At 42.5% G+C, this 26,461-nt stretch overlaps 1 protein-coding gene across 6 annotated transcripts in view; it reads right to left on the minus strand.

Moving 5' to 3' along the window:
* Positions 1 to 26,461, minus strand: part of RAPGEF4 (Rap guanine nucleotide exchange factor 4) — a 245,757-nt gene that overhangs the window by 182,815 nt on the left and 36,481 nt on the right. For 5 of the 6 annotated variants that reach the window (XM_061608471.1, XM_061608472.1, XM_061608470.1 and 2 more), the window contains one exon: positions 21,064 to 21,210. In XM_061608471.1, coding sequence (XP_061464455.1) covers positions 21,064 to 21,210 — 147 coding nt within the window. Of the gene's footprint in view, positions 1 to 8,110; positions 8,173 to 21,063; positions 21,211 to 26,461 lie in introns of those variants that run through there. The other variant, XM_061608476.1, reaches the window with a different exon arrangement.

The following is a 26,461-nucleotide window of genomic DNA, read 5'->3' on the forward strand; positions in this document are numbered from 1 at the left end:
CAAATGCAGCACAGTAGCCAGAGAGGGTGGTGGAGGTCACTTTGTGTGCCAGGTGCAAGCACACACATGTTGTCATCTTTCACCTCCACAGTTTTTTATCTCCATTCTGCCGCTGCCTCCTTCTCCTCCTTTATCCATGTTCTTGCTCTCCGGCTCCTTTTTCCCTCCACTTCATTTTTTTAAACAATTGTTTTCTCCACTCCACCCTGTCTCACTCTCCACCTCCTCCCTTGTCGCCTCCTACCCACCCACAAACCATGATGATCATGAAAGTTAAAGAGGAAAACACAAAGCAGGACTACAGCTGAATCCTTGGAGCGGCGCGTGCCACCACTTGTGTACTGGACCCTTGCCCTTCCTGGCTCATTAGAAGTACCAGAGGGGGACTGGTCGATTGGGTCAGGGGGTGCTGGTCTGCGCTTTCATCAGTACAAGGGGGCCTCGGCGCTGGGTCAGCAGTCAGCCCTCTCCCCCCCAACCCCTACCCCCTCTCCGAGCTTGTTCAATTGGCCTTCTCTACCATCCACCCCCCGCCATGCCATCAGATTAACGGAGGCAGGTTATAAGACCACTGCTGAAAAAGCCTCCCTGGATCCTCTTTACTAGGCAACTACCGGCCAGTCTCCAATATTCCATTTTTAAGCAAGATAATAGAGCATGTGGCGGTTGCCCAACTCCACAGATTCCTGGATGATACGGATTATCTGGATCCATTTCAATCTGGTTTAAGGCCTGGCTATGGGACAGAGACGGCTTTGGTCACCTTGGTGGATGACCTACGCAGAGAACTGGACAGGGGGAGTGTGTCTCTGTTGGTTCTACTGGACCTCTCAGCGGCTTTTGATACCATCGATCATGGTATCCTTCTGGGCCGCCTTGCCGAGATGGGACTTGGGGGCACTGTGTTACAGTGGCTCCAGTCCTTCCTGGAGGACCGAACCCAGAAGGTAGTACTGGGGGACTCCTGCTCGACCCCCTGGCCATTGACCTATGGGGTCCCTCAGGGTTCAGTTTTGTCCCCCATGTTATTTAACATCTACATGAAACCACTGGGAGAGGTTGTCCGGGGTTTTGGGGTTTGGTGCCATCAGTATGCTGATGACACTCAACTCTGTTTCTCTTTTCCACCTGAAGCCAAGGAAGCCGTACAGGTCCTAAATCAGTGTCTGGCATCAGTGATGGACTGGATGAGGGCAAACAAGTTGAGATTAAATCCTGATAAAACAGAGGTACTCCTGGTCAGTCGGAGGGCCGATCAGGGAATAGGGATTCAACCGGTGCTGGATGGGGTTGCACTCCCCCTGAAGTCTCAGGTTCGCAGTTTGGGTGTACTCCTGGACTTAGCTTTGAATTTGGAGGCCCAGATTGCTGCTGTATCCAGGAGCGCATTTGCCCAATTAAAACTGGTGCGCCAGCTGCGCCCGTTCCTGGAGCTGCCTGATCTGAATAGGGTGATGCATGCCTTGGTTACATCCCGCTTAGACTACTGTAACGCGCTCTACGTGGGGCTGCCTTTGAAGACTGTTCGGAAACTTAAATTGGTACAAAGAGCTGCAGCCAGAGTGCTAACCAGGGCTGGTTACAGGGACCATACAACTCCCCTGTTACAACAGCTCCACTGGCTGCCAATTTGTTTCCGGTCACAATTCAAAGTGCTGGTTTTGGGACTTCCCAGGAGGATCCCTCCGCCTGTGCAGCTCTGAGACGGGCTCCTGTCTTGGATGAAACTTTTTCAGTTTTAAATCCAGTCAGAAGGGTCTTTCTTGACTGGGGATAATTTCTTCTGGATAAGGAAGAAACGTGAGATTTCCCACACAGCTTTGTTGTGATTGTTGGAGACTGGAATTCGTCAGAATTGTCTGTGAAAGAAGGTCTTCCAGCAGCTCGGACGGAGCGAGGATTTTTAACTAGCTCAGCTGAATAAGTGATCCATTTTTTTTTCTTTTAAAGAAAAGTGAACTAACAGGCAAGTATCCTCCTGTCTACGCTTATTACTGTCTTATCTATACAGCTAAAGATATTTGTCAAAGAATCCAGCAATTAAGAAAGCCTGGGTGAGCCAAAACTTTCCTTCTCTTTTACTCACGGAGCTAAGGGGGAAGAAAATAAAAATAGCCTATCTTTTTTTTTATTGCAAAAAGCTGACATGGAAAATAGCATTATAAAGATTACAACGGATGAGGGGTTTCTGATTGGAAGAGAAAAGAAAATCTTTTTGATTTATAAGACTTTTGTGTAATAAAAGTCTGGGACTATTTTTTTTATCTACTTTTTTTTTTGACGAATCTGCTCATTCTCTCTGTTACTAGTTATTCGGACGCTGTGAACTAAAGCTGTTTTTGCACTTCTGGGTATACAAGAGATAAGGGCCGTCTAGAGTGTGACGCCAGTTGGTTTGAAAGATTAACTCCTTTGTAACTGGATAAAGAAATAAACTGCTCTTTGCTTGGGACATTGAAAATTGAAGGAGTTTTGTTCCTTTGGCTTTAAGAATGACAATTAAGAAGATCATGGATGTACAAGAAGGGACTTTATCTTTAGACATGTTTCAGAAAATAATGAATGGGATTAAGTCAATAAAACAAGAACTGAGAAATAATAGACAAGCATTGAGAATTGAATTTGACGAAATGAGACAGGAGCTGAAAGAAATTCAGGATTCTATGAGAAAGGAGAATAAAGATAGATCTGGAAAACCAAAAAAGGATGAAAGAGAAATTAAAGGCAAGGTTCAAACTATGGAGATTGGATTAAATATGGACATGGAAAAAGATTTGGATTTCCTGGCTGTGATGGATCCTGGAGACAAATATTATGGTTTGGAGCTCAGCGCTGTCCCTGAAGGAATTGAAGAGATTGGAGATAAAGATATTATTGGTTCAAAAAAATTCCTGGACTGTAAGGATTCGATGGAACTTGAAATGGAGAAAGTTAACAGAATTAATCCCTATTTTGTGTCAATGGAAAAATCTTCAAGAGATGTGCTAGTGTATCATGTAAAAAAGAGGAACAGAGATGCGGCTATGCAACAATACTTCAGTGATACGTTCGGAATTGATGGCAAGAAAATATCTGTGATAAAGGAAATTCCTATCAGACTCTTATTATATGACTATGACAGCAAGATTATTGGGTGCGTAAAGATGGAAGATGGAAGATGGAATCAATATGGATAATGGAAGAAGAGCGATTTGAAATTACTGGATTTAGTAGACTTGATGAGTTGGATTAATTGACATGTTTATCCAGAAAAAAAAATTGATGGACATATATCTCAAGGATTGGAAACTTCTCTTTGACTTTTTGTGGAAGAATAAAATGATATGATGTTAATGAGATTTGAAACCAATTAAGATAACCGCTGGAGGAAGGTGATTTTATAATCTATTAGGAGACAGGCTTGTTATATACTATAGATTTATAGCTGAACTATGACAAATCGGAAGTCAATATTTTTATATTTTTTCTTTTTTTATTGTATTAGTTATTGATTTGTGTTTTTTCTTTTTGTATTGTTTTGGTTTTGAAAATTTGAATAAAAATTAATTGAAAAAAAAAACAATTCAAAGTGCTGGTTTTGACCTACAAAGCCCTATACGGCTCAGGTCCAGGCTATTTGACAGATCGTATCTCCCTACATGAACCTGTCCGGGATTTGAGATCTTCAGGTGAGGCCCTTCTTGTGCTTCCCATACCTTCGCAAGTACATATGACGCGGAGACGAGATAGGGCCTTTTCGGTGGCCGCCCCTAGGCTTCGGAACTCCCTTCCAAGTGAGGTGTGATTAGCTCCCTCCTTGCCGTCTTTCCGGCAACAAGTAAAGACTGTTTTATTTCAATGGGCATTTGCAATAGAGAACGACCAAGATTAAATGTCATAGGATTGGTGTCTACAGTATATGATTTTATTTTAAATTGTCTGCTGTTTTTAACGTATGTTTTATGGTTTTTAAATTTTCTCATAGTTTAATTCTATTTTAATTGCATATTTCTGCATGTTTTAATGGTGTTGTTTTTAGTTGTAAGCTGCTCTGAGTCCTATTGGAAAAAGGGCGGGGTAGAAATAAAGTTTATTATTACTATTATTATTATTATTATTATTATTATAATGTCAAGAAGACTAAAATAATGACAACAGAAGATTTATATAACTTCAAAGTTGACAATGAGGACATTGAACTTGTCAAGGATTATCAATGCCTCAGCACAGTCCTTAACCAAAATGGAGACAATAGTCTGGAAATCAGAAGAAGGCTAGGACTGGGGAAGGCAGCTATGAGAGAACTAGAAAAGGTCCTCAAATGCAAAGATGTATCACTGAACACTAAAGTCAGGATCATTCAGACCATGGTATTACCAATCTCTATGTGTGGATGTGAAAGTTGGACAGTGAAAAAGGCGGATAAGAGAAAAATCAACTCATTTGAAATGTGGTGTTGGAGGAGAGCTTTGCGCATACCATGGACTGCGAAAAAGAAAAATAATTGGGTGTTCGAACAAATTAAACCAGAACTGTCACTAGAATCTAAAATGATGAAACTGAGGTTGTCATACTTTGGACACATAATACACTCAAAAGTAGTAGTATACTTTATTGCAAAGCCGAAGGCCATCACATGACCAACACACAATCCTTTTTAAAAGGATAAACATCAATAATACATATAAAACTAAAATTCCAATACGATCCATTTAAAATTATGAGAAGACATGATTCACTAGAAAAGATAATAATGCTAGGGAAAACAGAAGGAAATAGAAAAAGAGGAAGAGCAAACAAGAAATGGGTTGATTCCATAAAGGAAGCCACAGACCTGAATTTACAAGATCTGAACAGGGTGGTTCATGACAGATGCTCTTGGAGGTCACTGATTCATAGCGTCGCCATAAGTCGTAATCGACTTGAAGGCACATAACAACAATTGGGCCAAGTTCAAGGTTCTAGTTTTGGTGTACAAAGCCCTATACAGCTCAGAACCAGGATACCTGAAAGACTGTCTTACCCCTTATGTACCCAGTCGATCACTGCACTCTGCAGGTGAGGGCCTCCTGCAGATACCACCTTATCAGGAGGTTCATTCTGCACAATATAGGAAACGGACCTTTAGTGTGGCGGCACCTTCTCTGTGGAATTCCCTCCCCTTGAATATTAGGCAGGCACCATCTCTGCTATCTTTTCAGCGCCTTTCGAAGACTCTTCTTTCAACAAGCCTTTTAGGTTGCGACCTATCCCAGTCTGCATCTGTGTTAGTATTACTTAATATGTTTTTAATAATGCATTTAACCCTTTTTTAAAGTTGTTTTTTTAAAATGTTTTAAAGCTATTTTGTTTTAGTGTATTTTAAGATCTGTTTTTATGATGTTTTAAAGTGTTTTCAGCACTTTGTTTGCCGCCCTGGGCTCCTGCTAGGAGGAAGGGTGGGATATAAATTAAATAACAAATAAATAAATAAATAAAAACAAAAAAAATAATCATCTACCTGCTTCACACAGAAGCCTGACTTCCTTTGAAAACTATTCTGTTAATTTGGACAAAAATTTAAAAGATATAATTTCCTTCTTAAATAAGATGCTACTGGCAGATTCACTCTCAGCTCTATTCAAAGAAATCGAACAATCACAATTACACAATTACCTCTAGTATTAAGGTAAAGGTAAAAAAGTGAGGAGAGAGAAATAAAACCAATAGCACCAGGTTAGAAACAAACTTAACCCCAGATCAGTCACAGTCTTCAGAAGGCTATTGCTGATGGCAACAGCACCATACATTTACTATAGTATTATACCACTTTAAACAGCGTTGTTGTTATGTGCCTTCAAGTCAATTACGACTTGTGGCAACCCTATGAATCAGTGACTTCCAACAGCATCTGTCATGAACCACCCTGTTCAGATCTTGTAAGTTCAGGTCTGTGGCTTCCTTTATGGAATCAGTCCATCTCTTATTTGGCCTTCCTCTTTTTCTACTTCCTTCTGTTTTTCCCAGCATTATTGTCTTTTCTAATGAATCATGAATCAATATATCTATATCTATCATTAGTAATAAAGCTGCATGATGTATATAAAGCATTTTTTCTCTTTCCCTTTTCTTATTTATTATTATTTTAGTACTGTGTAATTTTCTTTTCCTTAATAAACATTATTTAAAATATTATTAATAATAATGATAATTAATTAATTCTGCACAAGCCTCTATGCACTATCACAAAATTGCTTATGGGGGGCATGGATGATTTGAAATGGGTTTACTTTGGAAGGAAGGACCTATTTGGAACAAACGTCCCCTGCCAGCAACTAAGGTACTTGTGGGGCTTGCCTGCCGAAGGGAGGAGGGGAGGGGAGGAAGACAGAGGCCACCACTCAGCTGCTTTGTGTGCCATCCAGGCTCACCAAGGACAGACGGAGCAAGTAGCCATGAAGGGCGGGGAAGCAGCTTCTTCTCCTGCTCAGTGCAAGCACGCACACACACCCTCTCAGCTAGTAACCATCGAGGCTCACCAAAGACAGACGGAGGAAGTAGCCACAAAGGGTGGTAGAAGCGGCTTCTTCTCCCGCTCAGTGCAAACACACACACAAACACCCTCTCAGAGCGAGCTGCCCAGAAGCCCATGCTTCTAACACATGTCTTTCATCCACCAATCAGAGGAGCAGAAGACTTCCCCTGCTCCCTCTGTTAACAACCGGCTTGCAAAATTCCCAAAAATGTTACAAGCCGCTCTCACGAGCTGGTAAGAGCCGGCTCCAGCACGCCACTGGTAACATCCAAATGTAACGCGGGAATGTTACAGTTGCAGCTGAAAAGTAATGAAATTACCACTCGTTCTGTTAAAAGCAAAATGTAACGAAGTTACCCATTCATTACTCAAAAAAGTAATGAATTACAAGTAACTCATTATTTCTAACGAGTTACTTCCAAGCTCTGGTCAAGAGAGATTGCTCTGCTGTTGGCACATATGCACATTGCATGATGACCTTTAAAAAACAAGATCCATGAATCCATTAGGTGCTGTCCAAGTATGCTTGAAGCCAACATAACCTCCCTTCCCACAACCTTGCCCTAAAATGTTGGTCAGGAATTAGTGTGGAGCTCTAATTTCTTATGTGTGGGCCTAAGATGCTGTCAGGTATACAGCCTCATACATGCAAAAACTGCCCTAAAACTGATCAAGTGTTGATTGATAATAGATCTCCAGTTCAGAGATACATAATGTCTGCTAGCATAACAGGTGAAAATCTGTATCACTTCTATGGAATCCCATGTAAAGCAAGCAGCTGTCCTAAGGATGTACCTCAGAGTGGCTGAAATATACCTCTCCAGTACTTTTTATGCCACATTTTCAAATCTTGGAAGTATTTACTCTCAAATATCTGCCAGATTAGTATGTTAACACATGAATGATGCTTATTAAGCATGAAGACATGACTAATTAAAAGCAGTGACAGCTTCAACAGTTTGTCACTCATGTGCCAGCTAATGAGATTGCCCCCCAAGTTAATTTCATTTTGCTGCCAGTTCTAAACTTCAGCAAACAGCTGGCATCACTATTCACCCACAATACAACAAAGTTAGCAACATCCAAACCTCCTAGGCATCCAAGAGCAACAAAGTTTGGCAAATAAAACTCTACTTCATGTTGCAGTTAAAGGTCACTTAAACAATATCAATGTACAATATACAGCCATTTTTCATTTTAGCAAAAGGAAGAAAAAGAGAATAGAATTTTCAAAAACACTTTGTCAAGGAATGTTCATAGGAAGCACTTTAGGCTTAGAGTAAGTTAACAAAACAGGAAAAATGTGAGGTATTTCTTTGTAAAAAGAAAGAGCCTCATGGTCCCTTAAGGACAAACAGTCATGATATGACACATGTTGAATTCCTTTTTTATTTTTTGCTACAACAGACTAAATACCTACCCCTCTGGAAAAGATTTCTTAAAACTACATGATCTTATTGGGTTACCCAGCAAGACTTTTAGAATTATGTATGTTTCTATTGTTCGCTACTTATTTTTATGACATTTTTGTATTTTAAGTCCTTGTAAGTCACTTTGAGACTCTTTTGTAAAAAGTGATGAATACATTTGATACTAATAACATAATAGTAATAATACCTTAAAGGAAAAGTAGATCCAGTGGCTTTAACAGCTATATTTAATGTATTGATGGCAGCAAGAATATGGCCCAGTTTGCAAGTAACACAAGCCAACCTGTGGCTTAGCAAGAACAAGCAAACATTCAGGTACCCAGAGCAAAAATCATGGCCACTTTGCTCCTCCCTTGGTCCTGTTACTGCCATGCTACCTAGAGCTAAGCCATGTTTAGCTTCTTGTTACATCTGAACTAGGGTTGCCACGCCCAGCCTCCAAGAGGTCTTCTGTATCTTTAAAAGTTGTGGAGGGGGGAGGGAGAATTCCACCTTGTGGTTTTTCCCATTACAGAGTTGCAAGAACACCTGCACTTGGCAGACCTTCTCTTCTCCTAAAGATACAGGATCAGTCTCAGGCCATGGACCTGGCAACCCTAATCTGAACCCAGGCTCATGGTTTGCTTCACTCCCAACAGATCATAAATAAATCAAGGTTTGTTCTTGGTTCAAGGGTTGTTTGGATTCGGAGGTAATGCTAAACCAAACCATGGCTTAGTTCCAGGGAGCATGGCAGGACCAGGGGAGAAATAAAGTGGCCATGATTTATGCTCTGGATATCCACACTCTTACTTATTCTCGCTAAGTCATGGTTTGGCTTAATATTATCTGCACTGAAAAACTTCACAAATCCATAATTTCTGATTGGCTCAACAAAATCTGGGACATTACTTCAATGACCAAACTGATTTATTTTACAAAAGGTTTTAACAGTACACAAATAGACAAGTTTATAAGGAAATGGTCTTTGTGTATCAGCTTTTGTAATAACCAGTGTAAGATAAAGTGCAACCATATATTTTTTGTGTGTGTCATGAACAAGTATGTTATGGTTTAATTTTAATAAGATCTGTGCAAGTAGATATCTTTTTCTTCTTTTAGCACTTACATATATTTATGTTATGCATTCTAATTTTATGTAATAACACATTTTTTCAGAGCCAACCCCATACGTTCCATATACAACTAAAAGCAGTCAGGTTCCTTAGGCTTCATGTCCTTGTGATGCGTCCTTCCCTGGCTCTCCCTGTCAGGTTCCTACCTGCTCGTGGTTACTGCCTGTCTCTAGGCACCACCAGGGACTCCACCAGTCCGGACCGCTCTCTCTTATGATTTCTCTCCCCACTCTAGCACAGATCTCAACAGATCCCCCTGCTAGGCAACCACCAGTAACGTCCCAATACTAGTATTCCCAGAGACTCTGAATACTGGTATTGTTATTCTCTTCACCGCTGCCACCATTTGTTACAGTTCCCCTTCAGCCTTGGTCATTACCTTACCCTCCCTTCTGGTCTGTGAAACCCCAGCCAAGGATCAGGCCTTTGGTAAACCAAATTAAGTATTTATTACAGATAACAAAGCTAACAAGATTAACAAGATTTCTTCTTAAGGCACATAAGCATATGGTTTTACTCAATACTAATCCGAACTCCACCTCCCTCCTGGTAAACAACTCTCTAAACCCCACCAAGCAATCCACTCTTTCTCTTCTCCCCCCAGATTCCACAATTCACCACCTCACATTCACCCAGATTTACCTGTCATCCTTTCATTTATACTGTCAGCCATTTTAAACATTCAGCCAATCATCAAGCATTCTATTGCCCATTCACTCCCCCTCCTCTTTCACTACTTACCATGTATACTCTAAACAACCAGCACTTACCATATATACACTAATATATAGGAACATCACATTTCCCCCCCCCTTAAACAACTGCAGAGTATGGTTCCTGTTCCAGGATTTATACGTCGCGTTAACAAATAAAAGTCTCTATGGGGAAAATGTCTTTCTTTGTTCCTCTGTCTGGTCACGTCACTGCAGTCCCAGCCACTTGCCTGGAAAGTCCATCGGCCAGTACATTGTCCTTGCCTTTGATGAACTGGAAGTCCACTTGATAGTCCTGTAGGGCCCAGGACCACCTCTGCAGCATAGTGTTATGGTTTTTCATAGTCTGCAACCATAACAAGGCCCGATGATCCGTAGTCACTGTGAATCTTCGTCCCCACACGTATGGGCGCAACTTGTTCAGTCCCCACACGACCGCTAGGCACTCCTTCTGGACCGACGAATAGTTTTTCTCCCTCGGTGTCAGCTTGCGACTCAGGTACGCCACTGGATGTCTAGTGCCTTCTCTCTCCTGCAGCAAGACGACTCCCAGCGCGAGGTCCGACGCATCTGTAGCCACGATGAATGGTTTCTCATAGTCTGGTGCTATTAATATGGGTCCTTGGCACAAGGCTTGCTTCAGTAGATCAAAAGCCTTCTGACATTCATCCGTCCATACCACACGCTCAGAACACTTCTTCTTTGTTAATTCATGCAAGGGGGTTGCTATTTCCCCAAAATTTCTCACAAACTTCCTATAAAATCCAGCCACACCCAGAAATGCCCTTACTTGTTTTTTGGTTAAGGGGATCGGCTACGCTTGTATTGCCTCCACCTTGCTCCATAAGGGGGTGATTTTCCCACTCCCCACCTTATGTCCTAAATAGATTACTTCCTTTAGTCCAAACTGGCATTTCTTAGCTTTTATTGTGAGGCCTGCTTTTCTTAAGGCCTCCAATACTGTTGTCAGGTGTTGGACATGCTCAGGCACCGACTTGCTAAAAATGGCCACGTCATCGATATAGGCCACTGCAAAATCTGACATGCCTCGCAACACAGTATTGATTAGCCTCTGAAATGAACTTGGTGAGTTCCTTAGTCCCATGGGTAAGGTCACAAACTCATATAACCCATCTGGTGTACTGAAGGCAGTTTTGGCTCTGGATTGCTCGTCTAGTTCCATTTGCCAAAATCCTTTACAGAGATCTAGTGTAGAGATAATGGTTGCTGCCCCCAATAACTCTAACATAGCGTCTACCCTAGGCATAGGATACGCATCTGGGACAGTAATTTTATTGATTAGCCGATAATCAATGCAAAACCTGGTCGTTCCATCTTTTTTCGGAACCAGGACAATACTTGAGGCCCAGGGACTGATGGATTCCCTGATCACTCCTAATTCCAGCATATCTTCCACCTCCTTTTTGATCCCATTCAAAACTTTCCCATTCGCACGGTACGGAACAGATCTGATTGGGGCATGATCTCCAGTATCAATGGAATGTATAACTATACTGGTTCGGCCAGGTTTGTTGCTAAAGAGATTCCTATAGGTTTTCAAAACTCTCAGAATCTCTTCTTTTACTTCCTCCTCTACCTCCTCTGACCATTCCACTTGATCTACCCCTCCTTTGTCTTTGCTTTCCTGTACCAAATCTGGAAGTTCAGGCCCACTTCCCTCAGGGAATAAGGTAACTTGCAACACCTGTGCATCCCTGGTATGGTAAGGCTTCAACATATTTACATGAACCACTTTGCTTTTGTTTAATTGGTCTGTGGTGATTACATATGTCACTGTGTCAAGCCTTTCTCTGATGGTATATGGTCCTTCCCAGTTAGCCTGTAATTTGTCATGTTTCCTGGGTATGAACGCCATAACCATATCTCCCACATCATACACACGTTCTCTGGCTGTTCTGTCATACCAGTAACTTTGCTTCTCCTGTGCATGACTCAAATTCTCTTTCACTACTTCCATCATTGATGTTAATTTATTGCGGAATTCCAATACAAAATCTACTACAGAAGTTTTGTACTCTCCCAGAGTTCCTTCCCATGAATTTTTTAGCAGTTCCAAAGGTCCCCTCACTTTTCTAGTAAACATTAGTTCAAAGGGTGAGAAGCCTGTTGACTCCTGAGGGACTTCTCTGTATGCAAATAAGAAGCATCCCAACCGTTCATCCCAGTCTTGTGGGTGATCTTGAACATAGCTTCTTATCATGCCCTTCAAAACTCCATTGAATCTCTCAGTTAGCCCATTAGTGGCGGGATGGTAAGTAGTGGTCTTTAGATGTTTTAGACCACAACATTTCCACATACATTGCATCACTTCTCCCATGAATACACTGCCTTGATCTGTCAGCACTTCATGAGGGAAACCCAGCCTCATAAAGATTTTTAATAAAGCCTCTGCCACTACAGGGGCTTCTACAGATCTCAGTGCTTCTGCGTCTGGGTACCTGGTGGCAAAATCCACCACCACCACTAGATATTTCTTGCCATGCCTTGTGGGTTTGGAAAAAGGGCCCACCAAATCTATTCCCACTCTATAAAAGGGTTGTCCAATTATAGGAAGGGGCTTTAAGGGTGCCTTGGTCTTTACTCCACTCTTTCCCACCTTTTGGCATATTCCACAAGATAGACAATGTTGTTTTACATCCTTGGAGATATTTGGCCAATAATAATGTGCAGCCAATTTCGTCTTGGTCTTTTTTATTCCCAGATGTCCTGCACATGGGACATCGTGGGCTACCTCTAGCAATCTGGTTCTGTATTTGCTAGGTACTATCAATTGCTTCACTGTTTCACATTCATCCTTTCTCTCAGCAGGCATCCACAGTCTATATAAAATCCCATTCTCACACACAACTTGATTCCTCAGTTTGTCAGTGAAAGGAATCTGTTGGGTCAGCGCTTGTTCCTTTATCTGCTTCAGACTTATATCTTTATGCAGCTCTTCCCTGAATTGATCTGCTTCTTCCCCAGAGACCACTTGATACAGTTTGTCTTCTTCAGCAGGCCTGCTAGTGGTTGCTATGGTGACCTGAGGCTGGTTAACAGATTCCACCCTGTTTGTTTCAGCCCCCCTTAATACGGCTTCTTTTTCTCTGCCAATTTGCTGTCTGGTCACTACATAGATCTTTCCTTGAGCGCCCATTACATCCCTTCCCAGTATTACTGGTTCTTGTTGCTGGGTATTAATGCCTACTTTATATCAGCCCTCTCGGCCTCTCCAAGTCATTTCCACCAGGGCCACAGGCAAACTTTCTGGTTGACCCCTCACTCCTTGGATAGTCACAGTTTCCTGAGGTAATATTACCTCAGATTTTATTAAAACTGGCCTCAGTAATGTCTGAGCGGCACCAGTATCAAGCAATGCCCAATAATTTGCCCCTTGTACTCTCACTTCCTCTCTCAGACTTGAATCAAGGTCTGTTACTTCTGTCCAGTTTATCTGGCAAAACTGAACCTTTTTCGCTGTTTCTAAAGCCTTGGGCTCTGTTTTCACTGCCCTTGTCTGAGCAGGATTACTAATGGGGTTGGCAACCTCACATTGAAAACGTAGGTGCCCTGGTCTACCACATTTGTAGCATAATTTCTCCTCACTTTTATGTTGGATGTTGTATCTGGCGCAAGCAGATGCCCAGGATGCAGAACAGTATAGTGACAGGCTAGATGCCAGTTGAAGCAATGAGCCGGACAAGCAATAAGTTTTAAGAGTTACTTTACTGACAATATATCACAAGCTCTCTCTGTACAAACTCCTCGACCCCCACACTCACAAGTGTCTGCTGGCCCTCTATATAGATAAGGCCAGCTGCCCGAGCCTAGGTTGCATAGCAACGTGTCCTTGAAGATGGCTCGAGCTCTGCCAACTTTCGCTTCTAAGTCACGTAGCTCACTTGTGGAAATTTAACCTCTGCTTTCTCGGTTTAATAGCCAACAATCCCCCACCTTAAATTTCCACATTCAGCCAGTTACATTTCTTTTCCATTTACATGTGTTACATTTCATATTTACATTTCATTAGAATCTTAGCATCATTTTTATTACATACATTTATTACAGCAATTATTCTTCATGATTCCCATCATCCCACTTTCGCTGTCATACCTACCTGATTTATCAGTTTTAAGAACTTATCTTCACTTAGTGGTTTTGTCATAACGTCAGCCAGCATATCAGCAGTGTTACAATAAGTTAATTCCACAAACCCTTGTTTAATCATTTCTCTGACATGGTGATATTTGATGCTGATATGCTTGGTTCTCTTGGTGTGTGCTTCTGACTGAGCTAGCTTAATGCAGGTCTGATTGTCCTCATATATTTTGATTGGTTTGTCTATGCCTTTTCCAATTTCAAACAGTAGATGGTCGAAACAGGTAAGTTCGTTACAAACCAGAGACAACGCTATATATTCAGCTTCTGAACTCGATGTAGCCACTATAGTTTGCCTCTTACTGCACCAATCAATCACTGAATCATATAATAGAATGACAACACCAGTAGTAGACTTGCGGCTACTGGGATCGCCAGCATGACCCGCATCTACATAGCAGCACATACTCCCGTGTTTACTGCTGGACAACACTAGACCTTTACTGCTAGTACCTTGCAAATACCTCAGGACTCATTTTATTCCTTGCCAATCTGTCTCAGTAGGCTGTTCTACTTTTCGACTTAAGATGTTAACAGCATTACAAATGTCAGGTCTTGTTACCTTAACAAGATATTGCAACTGTCCTATGATGTGTCTGTACCTAGCAGGGTTTTCACAAGCTGTCTCTGTGGTTTCTTGTTGAAATGATGTTGTCATGGGAGTCCCTACTGCCTTACATTCAGACATCCCACATTCTGCTAGTATTTGTTTTATCTTTCCTTCCTGTTTTAACACGAAACTCCCGTCTGAACCCCGTATGACCTCTGTACCTAAATAATGACTTACAGGTCCCAAACTTTTCGTTACCACATGTTGTTTCAGACTATTATGGAACTCTCTTTCGTCTTCCTCCCCATGGGGAAAGTACAGGATGTCATCTACATAAACTAGGTAGTATGTGAGCCCCCCCTTTGTTTCTTTCACATACACACAGGGGTCTGCCACACAACGCTTGAAATTCATTGACTGCAGAACATCATCTAATTTTTCATTCCAACAGCACGCACTCTGGCGCAGACCATAAAGGGATTTCTGTAACTTGCAAACTAGACCTGGCTGTGTTTCACATCCGGGAGGCTGTTCCATATAGATTTCTTCTTTTAACTCCCCATGTAAAAACGCCGTGCCGATGTCATAGTGGCTTACATGCATGTTTTCTATGGCAGCTATTTTTAGCAAAACCCTGATTGACTCATGTTTCACCACGGGAGCGAAAACTGCATCGTAGTCCGTCCCGAATTGCTGTGTAAAGCCCTTAGCTACTAGGCGTGCCCTATACCTTTGTATCTGTCCTGTACTCGACCGCTTACGTTTAAATATCCATTTACACCCTATAGCTTTCTTCCCTGGGGGCAGAGGTACTAGTGTCCATGTGCCATTTTTTCGCATTGCTTCCAGCTCCTCTTTCATCGCTGCATGCCATTCATTCTGTTCGGCTATGGGTAATTGTTTTATATCCCCGAGGCTTGAGGGCTCTTTGTCCTGCTCTGTTTTATTAGCCACAACATCAGCATCAATCACTGGTGTCTGTGCTTTCACTGACTGCGTTAGGTTAATCCCTATTGAACCTCTATGTGTCCTGTCTGTGTCTTTACTGAGGACTCTCAGCTGCATATAGAACAGTGACTTCTTTACTATCCCTTCCATGAATATTTTTTCTCCTCTCATAATATGCACTGAACCCCTTTTGAACATTACAATGAACCCCATTTCATTGAGTTTCGACACAGCCATAATGTTGACTTCAATGTCAGGAACAAACAGCACATCTGTCATAATGGTATTGAAACCTGCTAATTTCACTGTTCCTCTACTTTTGATAAGTTTCTTAGATCCATCAGCCATTATCACATGATCCTCTACGTCACAAAATGTATGAAACATAGATTTATCTTTGATTATACTATTTGTTGCCCCACTGTCAATTGCCCATAAATCTTTGCAGTTGTTTCCCTGCTCATTGTTAATACATTGCTTATTCTTACTAGCATAGATCACCTGTACACATGGTTTTCTTCCTCTTTCTCTTCTTCTTGCTTCACAATTCCTTTGTAGATGTTGCCTGGAACCACAAAAATAACACGCTTTTTGTCCATACAGTCTCTCTTGTGCTGCTTTGTTGTTCAGCTTTCCCAAGTTGTGTTTAGACTCAGTCCTTTCTTGCTTTGCCATTTCTTGCCTTCTTTGAAATTCTTGTAAAAGTTTTCCTTCTATATAATCCATATTGAGATTTGCATCATCCATTGCTTCCAAAGAGCTCACCAGACTATCATAACTTGAATCTAGTGAAGATAATGTGATATACACTTTTTGCGTTTGAGAATGTTCAATTTCACGTTCTGACAACTCAGTAAACAGTCTGTTTATTTCCAACAAATGCTCTGACATGGTTGTATCTCCAGATAAGCGCATCTGATACAATCTTCTGGCAAGATATATTTTAGAACTGGCAGTCTTTTTCACATGAATATTTCTTAAAGTTTCCCAGGTTTCCTTAGCTGTTGTTGCATCACGCACGTGCAGTAATTGAGAATCATCAATAGCAAGAACAATTAACGCCTTTGCCCTCTCATCCAGCCTTCTCCAATCTGCTGGAATAGGCACCCCGGCGGGTGGGTCTTCTGCGATAGCTTTCCACAGGTCTTCTTTCACTAGAAAAGCCTGCATTCTCTGTTTCCAAGTGCCATAATTTTTCCCTGTCAGCCTTTCCAAGGGAATCCCGGCCGATAACGTAACAGACATACTTTCACTTTTCACAGTTCACCGCCTTTGTAATTAGAGCTTCTCACCTCTGTCCTTCAGTTAGGTTTTTTTCTTTCCCACGGCTCTCTCACAGCTTTCAGCTCAGCTTTCGGTTTCTCCGTCTCTCTGCTGTTTTTCCCGCTGGTCTGCAGTTCTGGCTTTTCTCTGCCGCTTTTCTGCAATCCACAGCACCAGGTAACCATCAGCACCAGGTACCATCAGCACCAGGTACCATCAGCACCAGGTACCATCAGCACCAGGAAACCATCCTCTGCTACCACTTGTTGGATGTTGTATCTGGCGCAAGCAGATGCCCAGGATGCAGAACAGTATAGTGACAGGCTAGATGCCAGTTGAAGCAATGAGCCGGACAAGCAATAAGTTTTAAGAGTTACTTTACTGACAATATATCACAAGCTCTCTCTGTACAAACTCCTCGACCCCCACATTCACAAGTGTCTGCTGGCCCTCTATATAGACAAGGCCAGCTGCCCGAGCCTAGGTTGCATAGCAACGTGTCCTTGAAGATGGCTCAAGCTCTGCCAACTTTCGCTTCTAAGTCACGTAGCTCACTTGTGGAAATTTAACCTCAGCTTTCTCGGTTTAATAGCCAACATTTTAGGGTACACAGATCCACTCTGGGGTGTCCTGTGTCCTTCAGTTTTTAATGGAGGACTCACTCGCTGTGGTACCACATCCCTTCTGCTAGCACTATATGGTCTGGGTTTAAACTCTCTTGATGTTTTCCCCACCCAGCCAGTTCTATTGGAGGCGAAGTGATCCGCCATCTCTGCGGCCTCCTGCACAGATGTAGGGGAACGGTCTTTGACCAGGAGCCTTATTTCTGGTGGTAACTGATGGTATAATTGATCCAGTATCATGAGGCTTTTCACCTCTTCCACTGACTGAGCTTTGGCACTACTCATCCACTTTCCAAATATATCCATCAACTTTGCTCCCAGTTCCACAAAAGACCTCCCTGTCTGTATCTGGCAGTTTCTGAAAAGCTTTCTAAAATAATCAGGCCCCAGTCTGAATCTTTTAAACACTGCTTCTTTGAATTCAGCATAGGTGACGGGCTTGTCTGAGGGGAAATATTGGTATACCTCAGCCAATTCCCCTTTAATCAGGTTTGATAAATACTGCATGTATTTATCTTCAGGTAGCCCCCACAACTGAGCTGCTTTTTCAAAGGTGCTGAGGTAAATTTGAGGATCTTGACCAGGCTCATAGACAGCAAAGTCCTTTGGAGTAATTTTTATTTTTGCTCCATCTCTCTCTTTCCTTGTCTCCTCAGAGTGAAATTTCTCTCTATCAAATTTTAACTTTTCTACTTGTAATTCAGCATCCAATGCTCGTTGCTTCTCCCTCTCCTCAAACCCCAATCTCATTCTCTCAATTTCCAACTCCCTCTGTTTTTCCTTCTCTGCACCTTCCATCCTCAATCTCTCAGCTTCCAACTCCCGCTGTTTATCTTTTTCCTCAGCCTCCATCCTCAATCTCTCAGCTTCCAACTCTCTCTGCTTGTCTTTTTCCTCAGCCTCCATCCTCAATCTCTCAGCTTCCAACTCTCTCTGTTTTTCCTTCTCTGCACCTTCCATCCTCAACTTCTCTCTCAAGTACTCTATATAAGCGGGATTGCTTAAATATCCTTCTGGGGTCTCTTCTCTGACAGGTTGTTTTTGCTGGGCAGTTGCAAATCCTATAAGTGCTACCCTCAATTCATCTACCCCTTTACCCTCATGAGGTAAATTGAATGTTATGCACTTCTCCACCAGCTCCTCTCTTTTCATTTTTATGTATTCAGCCATGGTGTTTGAGTTCACTCACTCTTTGCCACACACTCTTTGCCAGTCACTCTCACAAGAAATCTTGTTTTGTTATTTCTGTTTGCCACACAACTATTAGGGATTGTCTAGTATTCGTATCTCACTGCTACAGCCAACACCTGTGACGTAGTCTCCTTTGTCACCACGTGTCTTTGGGACTCTCTTTGGTTCGTATCTGGATTCTCTGTTGTTCGTATCCCACTGCTACTGACACCACATGTGATGCGTCCTTCCCTGGCTCTCCCTGTCAGGTTCCTACCTGCTCGTGGTTACTGCCTGTCTCTAGGCACCACCAGGGACTCCACCAGTCCGGACCGCTCTCTCTTATGATTTCTCTCCCCGCTCTAGCACAGATCTCAACAGATCCCCCTGCTAGGCAACCACCAGTAATGTCCCAATACTAGTATTCCCAGAGACTCTGAATACTGGTATTGTTATTCTCTTCACCGCTGCCACCATTTGTTACAGTTCCCCTTCAGCCTTACCCTCCCTTCTGGTCTGTGAAACCCCAGCCAAGGATCAGGCCTTTGGTAAACCAAATTAAGTATTTATTACAGATAACAAAGCTAACAAGATTAACAAGATTTCTTCTTAAGGCACATAAGCATATGGTTTTACTCAATGCTAATCCGAACTCCACCTCCCTTCTGGTAAACAACTCTCTAAACCCCACCAAGCAATCCACTCTTTCTCTTCTCCCCCCAGATTCCACAATTTACCACCTCACATTCACCCAGATTTACCTGTCATCCTTTCATTTATACTGTCAGCCATTTTAAACATTCAGCCAATCATCAAGCATTCTATTGCCCATTCACTCCCCCTCCTCTTTCACTACTTACCATGTATACTCTAAACAACCAGCACTTACCATATATACACTAATATATAGGAACATCACAGTCCTCTCCAGAGCTTGGGAGTAATTCGTTACAAGTAGTTACAAGAATTACTTGTAATTCATTACTTTTTTGAGGAATGAGTGAGTAATTCCTTTACATTTTGATTGTGATAGAACTAGGAGTAATTTTATTACTTTGGTGGAGTAATTGTAATGTTTCCAGCATTACTTTGGGGCATTATTTTTTTTGGGGGGGGGAGAAGCAGGGGAAGTCTTCTGCGCCTCTGATTTGTGGATGAAAATCATGTGCCTCAAACTGCACTTCTGTGCAGCTTTGCTCTTCCCTCATGCTCTGTGGGTGGGTAGGAGGCAACGAGGGAGGAGGCGGAGAGTGAGACGGAATGGAGTGGAGAAAACAATTGTTTAAAAAAATGGGTGGTGGTGGTGAAAAATGGAGTGGAGGGAAAAAGGAGCTGGAGGGCAAGAATATGGATAAAGGAGAAGGAGGCAGCAGCAGAATGGAGATAAAGAGCTGTGGAGGTGAAAGATGACAACGTACGTGTGTGTGTGTGTGTAAGAGAGAGAGAGAGAGACAGAGACAGAGACAGAGAAAGAGAAAGAGAGAACTGTGTTTGCACTTGGCACACAGTGGCCTCCACCACCGTCTCTGGCTACTGTGCTGCATTTGCAGTATTTTACCTTTTTTGCATCTCAGGGGAACATGTTTGCTTGGGTGAGTGTCCCTTAGTTGGTGGCAGGGCAGGGTCCGGGAGCAGGGCCGGCCCCGGGCATGCCAGGGCCCTTGGGTACCAGCCCGCCCTGGGGCCCTCCACTCCCTGTCTGTGAAAGCATCCACGGACCGCAAGACAGGAGCTTCTGTGCCGCCCGCCATCCCTCTGCTATCCCCATGCTTCACCTACCTTTCCGTTGTTTTTTGCGGCACGCACAAATTTGCCATCAATCAAGATGGCAGCCGAGGTTTCCCTAAGGGGCTGAAGCCTCTGCCACCATCTTGGTTGATGGCAGCAATGTGCGCGTGTAGCACACATGTGTGCCATCAACCAAGATGGTGGCAGAGGCTTCAGCCCCTTAAGGGAACCTGGGCCTCCATCTTGATTGATGGCAAATCTGCGCACCGCAAAAAACAACAGAAAGGTAGGTAAAGCGGGGGGATGGCGGTCCGTGGATGTTTCCGCGGATAGCAGAAGGAGAGCAGAGGGCCCTCTGTAGCTCCAGGAGCCCTTAGGCCAGTGCCCCACCTGGCTGCCCTTTAGAACCGGTCCTGTCCGGGAGATGGTTAAATGAGTTTATGCTTGCTGGCTGAGTGGGGGGGGGTTGCACTTTGTTTGATGTGCAAAGATCTGAGTAGTGGCCTCTGCCTCCCTCCCCACCTCCCTTACCAGCGGAGTGACCACCATTGCTATCTTATGGATAAAAAGAATTATTCTACTACCTCTGTATGTGTGTGTTAATTTTAATTTTGTTTTAGGCTACTTAGATGTGCAGCAGCCAAGGCCAGCACCTTGTAGGTGTTTTTTTAAAGAAGTAACTGAAATGTAATTGTAGTGATTACTTTTGAGAAAAAGTAAAGTAATCAGTTACTTTCAGAGCAATTGTAATGGTAATTACTACTTTTTGGGCCATGTAATTGTAACTGTAATTTATTACTTTTTAAAAGTAATCTTCCAAGATCTGGTCCTTTCCCTGTGTTATAACTCATCAAGTAGACTTTGGAGCTTACCTCCCAAAGTGCCTTGAAGTCTTTCTGCTCGATTCGTAGCAGTTCACTGTTTTCCCTTGTAACAATTGTTGCATGACGAGGGGTGTTGTCCAAAATTGACTCTCCAAAAGCTGTTCCTATTCCCAAGGTGCATATTGTCACTGCATCCTGTGAAATCAGAGTTAAACAGACATGCACTCAGCCCTTGGGTTCTGGAGGGTTCAGTGTCGCAGTCTAGGTCATGACAATTACCTATGAACAGCACAGAAGGATTTTAGGAAAACCATGTCTTAATTTGAACCAGAGCTCAGCATGACAATGAATCTGTGTTGTCTATGAGGAGGAGGAAGAGGAAGAAGAAGAAGAAGGCTTTCTATCACCACAATCCAGTGCTCAAATTACAAGGGGGGAACCAGAGGGGTCTCATTCTGCTACCTTTTCTGTCAGGCCCCTTAGCAGATTTTAGACAGCTATGGGTATCACAGTTTGGCTAAACCTAGGAGAAAATCAAGGTGTGCAACTTGTGGGTTTCATTAAGCCCCACCCACGCAGCCACCCACCTGCCTTTCCTCCTAGAATTTGAGCACTGCTACAGTCAGCCCCAAACACTGTGGGTTTCAGCAGGGAGTGGGCATATCAGATCAGAGCAAATGTCTTCTATGCATGTTTGAACCCTAGCTGGGGTTGCCAGCCATGGTCCTGTGCCTTGAACTGTACCTTACAAACAGAAATTAAGCAGGAGATGTACCAGGAAATGCCTCCCCTGCTCGTTCCTACATGCCATAATGCTGTTAATGGGTTAGGAACAGGGCTAGGAGAAAGGGTAGCTGCTGGCAACTCTAAGCCAGCACCAGAGCTTGGAAGTAACTAGTTACAAGTAACGAATTACTTGTAATTCATCAATTGTTTGAGTAACGAGTTGGTAATTCCTTTACATTTTGATTGTAATAGAACTAGGAATAATTTTACTACTTTTGTGGAGTAATTGTAACGTTTACAGAATTACTTTTGGGCATTACTTGGGGGGGAAGCAGGGGAAGTCTTCTGCTCCTCTGATTTGTGGATGAAGATCATGTGCCTCAAACTGGGCTTCTGTGCAGTGTTGCTCTTTCCTCATGCTCTGTGGATGGGTAGGAGGCGACGAGGGAGGAGGCGGAGAGTGAGACAGGGTGGAGTGGAGAAAACAATTGTTTAAAAAAACAGATAGTGGTGGTGAAGAATGGAGTGGAGGGAAAAAGGATCCGGAGGTCAAGAACATGGATAAAGGAGGAGAAGGAGGCAGCAGCAGAATGGAGATAAAGGACTGTGGAGGTGAAAGATGACAACGTGTGTGTGTGTGTGTGTATGTGTGTGTGTGTGTGTGTGTGTGTGTGAGAGAGAGAGAGAGAGAGAGAGAGAGAGAGAGAATGTACTGTGTTTGCACTTGGCACACAAGTGGCCTCCACTACCCTCTCTGGCTACTGTGCTGCATTTGCAGTATTTTAACTTTTTTGCATCTCAGGGGAAAATGTGTGCTTGGGTGAGTGTCCCTTGGTGGCAGGGCAGGGTCCGGGAGGTGGTTAAGTGAGAGAGATTCTGCTGGCTGGCTGAGTGGGGGGGGGGTTGCACTTGGTTTGAAGTGCAAAGATCTGAGTAGTGGCCTCAGCCTCCCTCCCCACCACCCTTACCAGCGGAGAGACCACCACTGCTATCTTATGAATAAAAATAATTATTCTACTACTTAGATGTGCAGCAGCCAAGGCCAGCACCTTGTCAGCGTTTTTTTAAAGTAACTGAAATGTAATTGTAGTGATTACTTTGGAGGAAAAGTAAAGTAACCAGTTACTTTCAGAGCAATTGTAATTGTAACAGTAATTACTAATTTTTTTGGCCTTGCAACTGTAACTGTAATTTATTACTTTTAACAAGTAATCTTCCAAGCTCTGGCCAGCACTTACTCCTTAGAAATGGATGAACCACTGCATGTAAGCACCAAAGGATGTATTTCTTGCTTATCTAGGAGGATGGGACATTTGAATAATAGATTTAATGAGCTGGATATTAGCAATTACCAGAAGGTGGAACCCCAGTCAATTTTGGGCTCACAGTAAATCATCTAATTATGTATTCCCTTGATTCAGATTTTTCCCCCCCTCAGGTTGTTGCCAGTGTTGTGACAGCTCACTGCCCAACACATTTTAGGAACACAGGAAGCTGCCTTATACCAAGTCAGATCATTGGTCCATCTAGCTCAGTATTGTCTACCCTACACTGACTGCCTATTGTTTCAGACAGTTGGCTTTCTCAGTCCTATCTGGAGATGCCAGGGATTAAACCTGGGACTTTCTGCATGAAAAGCATAAGCTTTAGGTAGGACTGAGCCACATCCTTTCCACCTTGAGAAGTATTCTTGTAAAAACAATACAGACACAGGACATGATACACAGGTGTGTTATAGAATCAGAACATAAGCACTTACAGATGATGGTAGGCGTGTCACAGCAAAGTACAGGTCTGCACCGGGGTGCCTGATCCCTCTTTTCTGGCAGGTTCCTGTATCACTGTATCTAGGAAAAGCTTCATCTTCTCCAGTAATTGTTAATTAAAGATAAAGCTTTCCCCTGAATTCTAAGAAAGCAGCTCTGCACTGCCAAAAAAATAGTCCATAACTGTATGCTTGTATAGATTATGACAATTTTCTTTTATGCCAGTTGTGTACAGGAAAGGAATTAAGGATCTAAGAATGTAACAAATTTCTCAAGAAAACAAAAGTAAATAATGCAGTTGTGTGGGAAGAAGGCCCAATTTAATCCTTGATTTATTATCCTAGTTACTTGGCAATACATTGATCATAACACCAACAATGCAGAAACCTCTGTTTCTCTGCCTTTGTCTGAAGAGAGGAATTCATAGTTCAGAAATAAAAAATAAGTATACTGGATTCAGTCAGGATGACTAAATTCAACGTTCTATTGACTTGAACTGAGTTAGGGACATTCCTTTCTCAACTATATCTAAGCCTTCCTTCTTCCTGGGGGAGAGGGGACACCTCTCTCTCCCTCTCTCTTGATAAGAAAATCTATTTCAAGACAGAAGTAAAAGAATGGAAATTAAGGATCTTACTATCAGTGCACCTGCTGACACATAGCAGAGTTCAATTTAGAAAGTAAAAGATCAGAAGGGGGGACTGGGTTCATTTACAAGAAAAGGTCTGAGGTTTAGGAAAGAGAAATAATGACTTAAAACAAAATCCTCTTAAAGGGGAGCTTTTTCTTCAGCCAAGAAGCAAGCTCATTTGGTATCCTGCACTTCAGAGCCCCAATTTCTTTCTATTCCTTGTTTATATATCTACCATCCTTAGGGAAATCGGGCACATGATGCCAATTAGGCAAGTTAACATGGCTCCCAAGGAACCCCTACTGTTCCCATTTATTTATTTATTTATTGCATTTGTATACCACCCCATAGCCTAAGCTCTCTGGGTGATTTACAACAATTAAAAACAAATATACAAATTTAAAAACACATTTTTAAAAAGCAATTTAAAAACACATGTTAAAATGCCTGGGAGAAGAGGAAAGTCTTGACTTGGTGCCGAAAAGATATCAGTGTTGGCGCCAGGAGCACCTCGTCAGACAAATCATTCCATAATTTGGGGGCCACCACTGAGAAGGCCCTCTCCCTTGTTGACAGCCTCCCAGCTTTCCTCAGAGGAGGCACCCAGAGGAGGGCCTTGGATGTTGAGCATAGCGTATGGATGGGTTCGTGTCAGGAGAGGCGTTCCATCAGGTATTGTGGTCCTAAGCCGTGTAAGGCTTTATAGGTTAAAACCAGCACCTTGAATCAAGATCGGAAACATACAGGCAGCCAATGCAAGCGGGCCAGAATTGGTTTTATATGTTTGAACCGTCTGGTCCCTGTTACCAATCTGGCCGCTGCATTTTGCACAAGCTACAGTTTCCGAACCATCTTCAAAGGCAACCCCACGTAGAGCGACTAACTTTGGGAATGTTATCAGATGTCTTGCTTGCTACTTTCCCCCACAATCACAGGAGCAGTAGAAAATCCCACTCCTGGGTGCCAGGTAATAGTTGATCAGTCACAGAGTTGTCTAAAACTAAGGTAAGTTAGGAACTTTGAAAGGTGTGTTTGTGTTGCAACCTACAGATTTGCTGCTCGGGAAAAGCATGAAGTTCACATGACAAATCTAACCTGCATTACACAATATCAAGAACAGAGCACGTCAGCGTGTCAAATCTTCCAAAAACCCTTTGGTTTTAAAAGGCAAATATTATGGTTTTTAAAAAAACCATCTTCATGGTGAGGTCTGATTGTCTTTACCTTGAAAAAAATAACTAAATCTCTATTATCCAGCCACCCAATGGTAATGTTAATTCTGAAATTCCCTGAAAAATTATTCATAGAAGCATAGGATCAATACAATTATTTACACTAATAAAATCTGATATTTTTCTTTTCTTTCCCCCCCTCATATCCAGTGATCTTGCATGAGCTGTCAAGTTATGGCTGCACTAAATTTATACTCTGCTGACACAGACACCCTGGATACAATACTTATTGCACACTCTTGTATAAAAGATACAGGCTACTTTGTACAGTTTGGGGAATAGCACATAATGTTTGTGCACCTTCCGAGCCAGCAGTTCTAACAACAGCAAATTTATGTGCTTCTAAGACTATAGATTTCAAAGTAAAATTGTTAGGATGTGTTTATGCTGGGATTACCAACTTTTAAACTACACGCTGTAGGTGTGCCTTCATAAGCAGTTTAATCCAGGCATTAGCAGGTGATAATATTTATCTTCATACAGTTGCCTACAGATTAAGTACATGCAGCTGCTTTTAAAGACACAAGAGCAAGTCTGGCCATTCCCCTCTTCCCAAAATCACTTAGCAATCCTAGTTTATGAATTTAACAAAAAAAACCCACAACTTTTGTCAGTATTGTTCATATTATTTCTTCATTTATTTGTCAACTAGGATTGCCAGGTCTCCAGTTTGTGGGTCCTTACTGGGTGAGTCACCCCAATATCTGGACTCTTAGCTTTCATTTAAAAAGTTTCTAGGTGGTCTGGTTCAAGAGACATACACCAAAATGTCAGCCACCCCCTCTCTGCAACTTCTGTTAGTAGAGGCTGCTGTAATCCCCACCCTTTCAGGTTTTTAGGCAATAAGTGAACTCAGGCTTGTGACTGGCAATAAATTTGCTGACCTCCATGCAATAACTGGAACCCACTGCAAATGCTGAAAACAGTTTCCGTTTCTTGTTTGTCTGCACATCAGAAGTTGAGTGAGTGTATTGCCTTTCTGCAATAATATACCAGGAAATCTAGAACTGAAGATCACAGCAGGATCTTGGTAGGAATACATAGTAAACAATTTAAATTATTATGATTATAATAAGTGTACATGCAAGTTT

The sequence above is a fragment of the Rhineura floridana genome, chromosome 2, assembly GCF_030035675.1.
Source record: "Rhineura floridana isolate rRhiFlo1 chromosome 2, rRhiFlo1.hap2, whole genome shotgun sequence".
NCBI classification, from domain to species: Eukaryota; Metazoa; Chordata; class Lepidosauria; order Squamata; family Rhineuridae; genus Rhineura; species Rhineura floridana.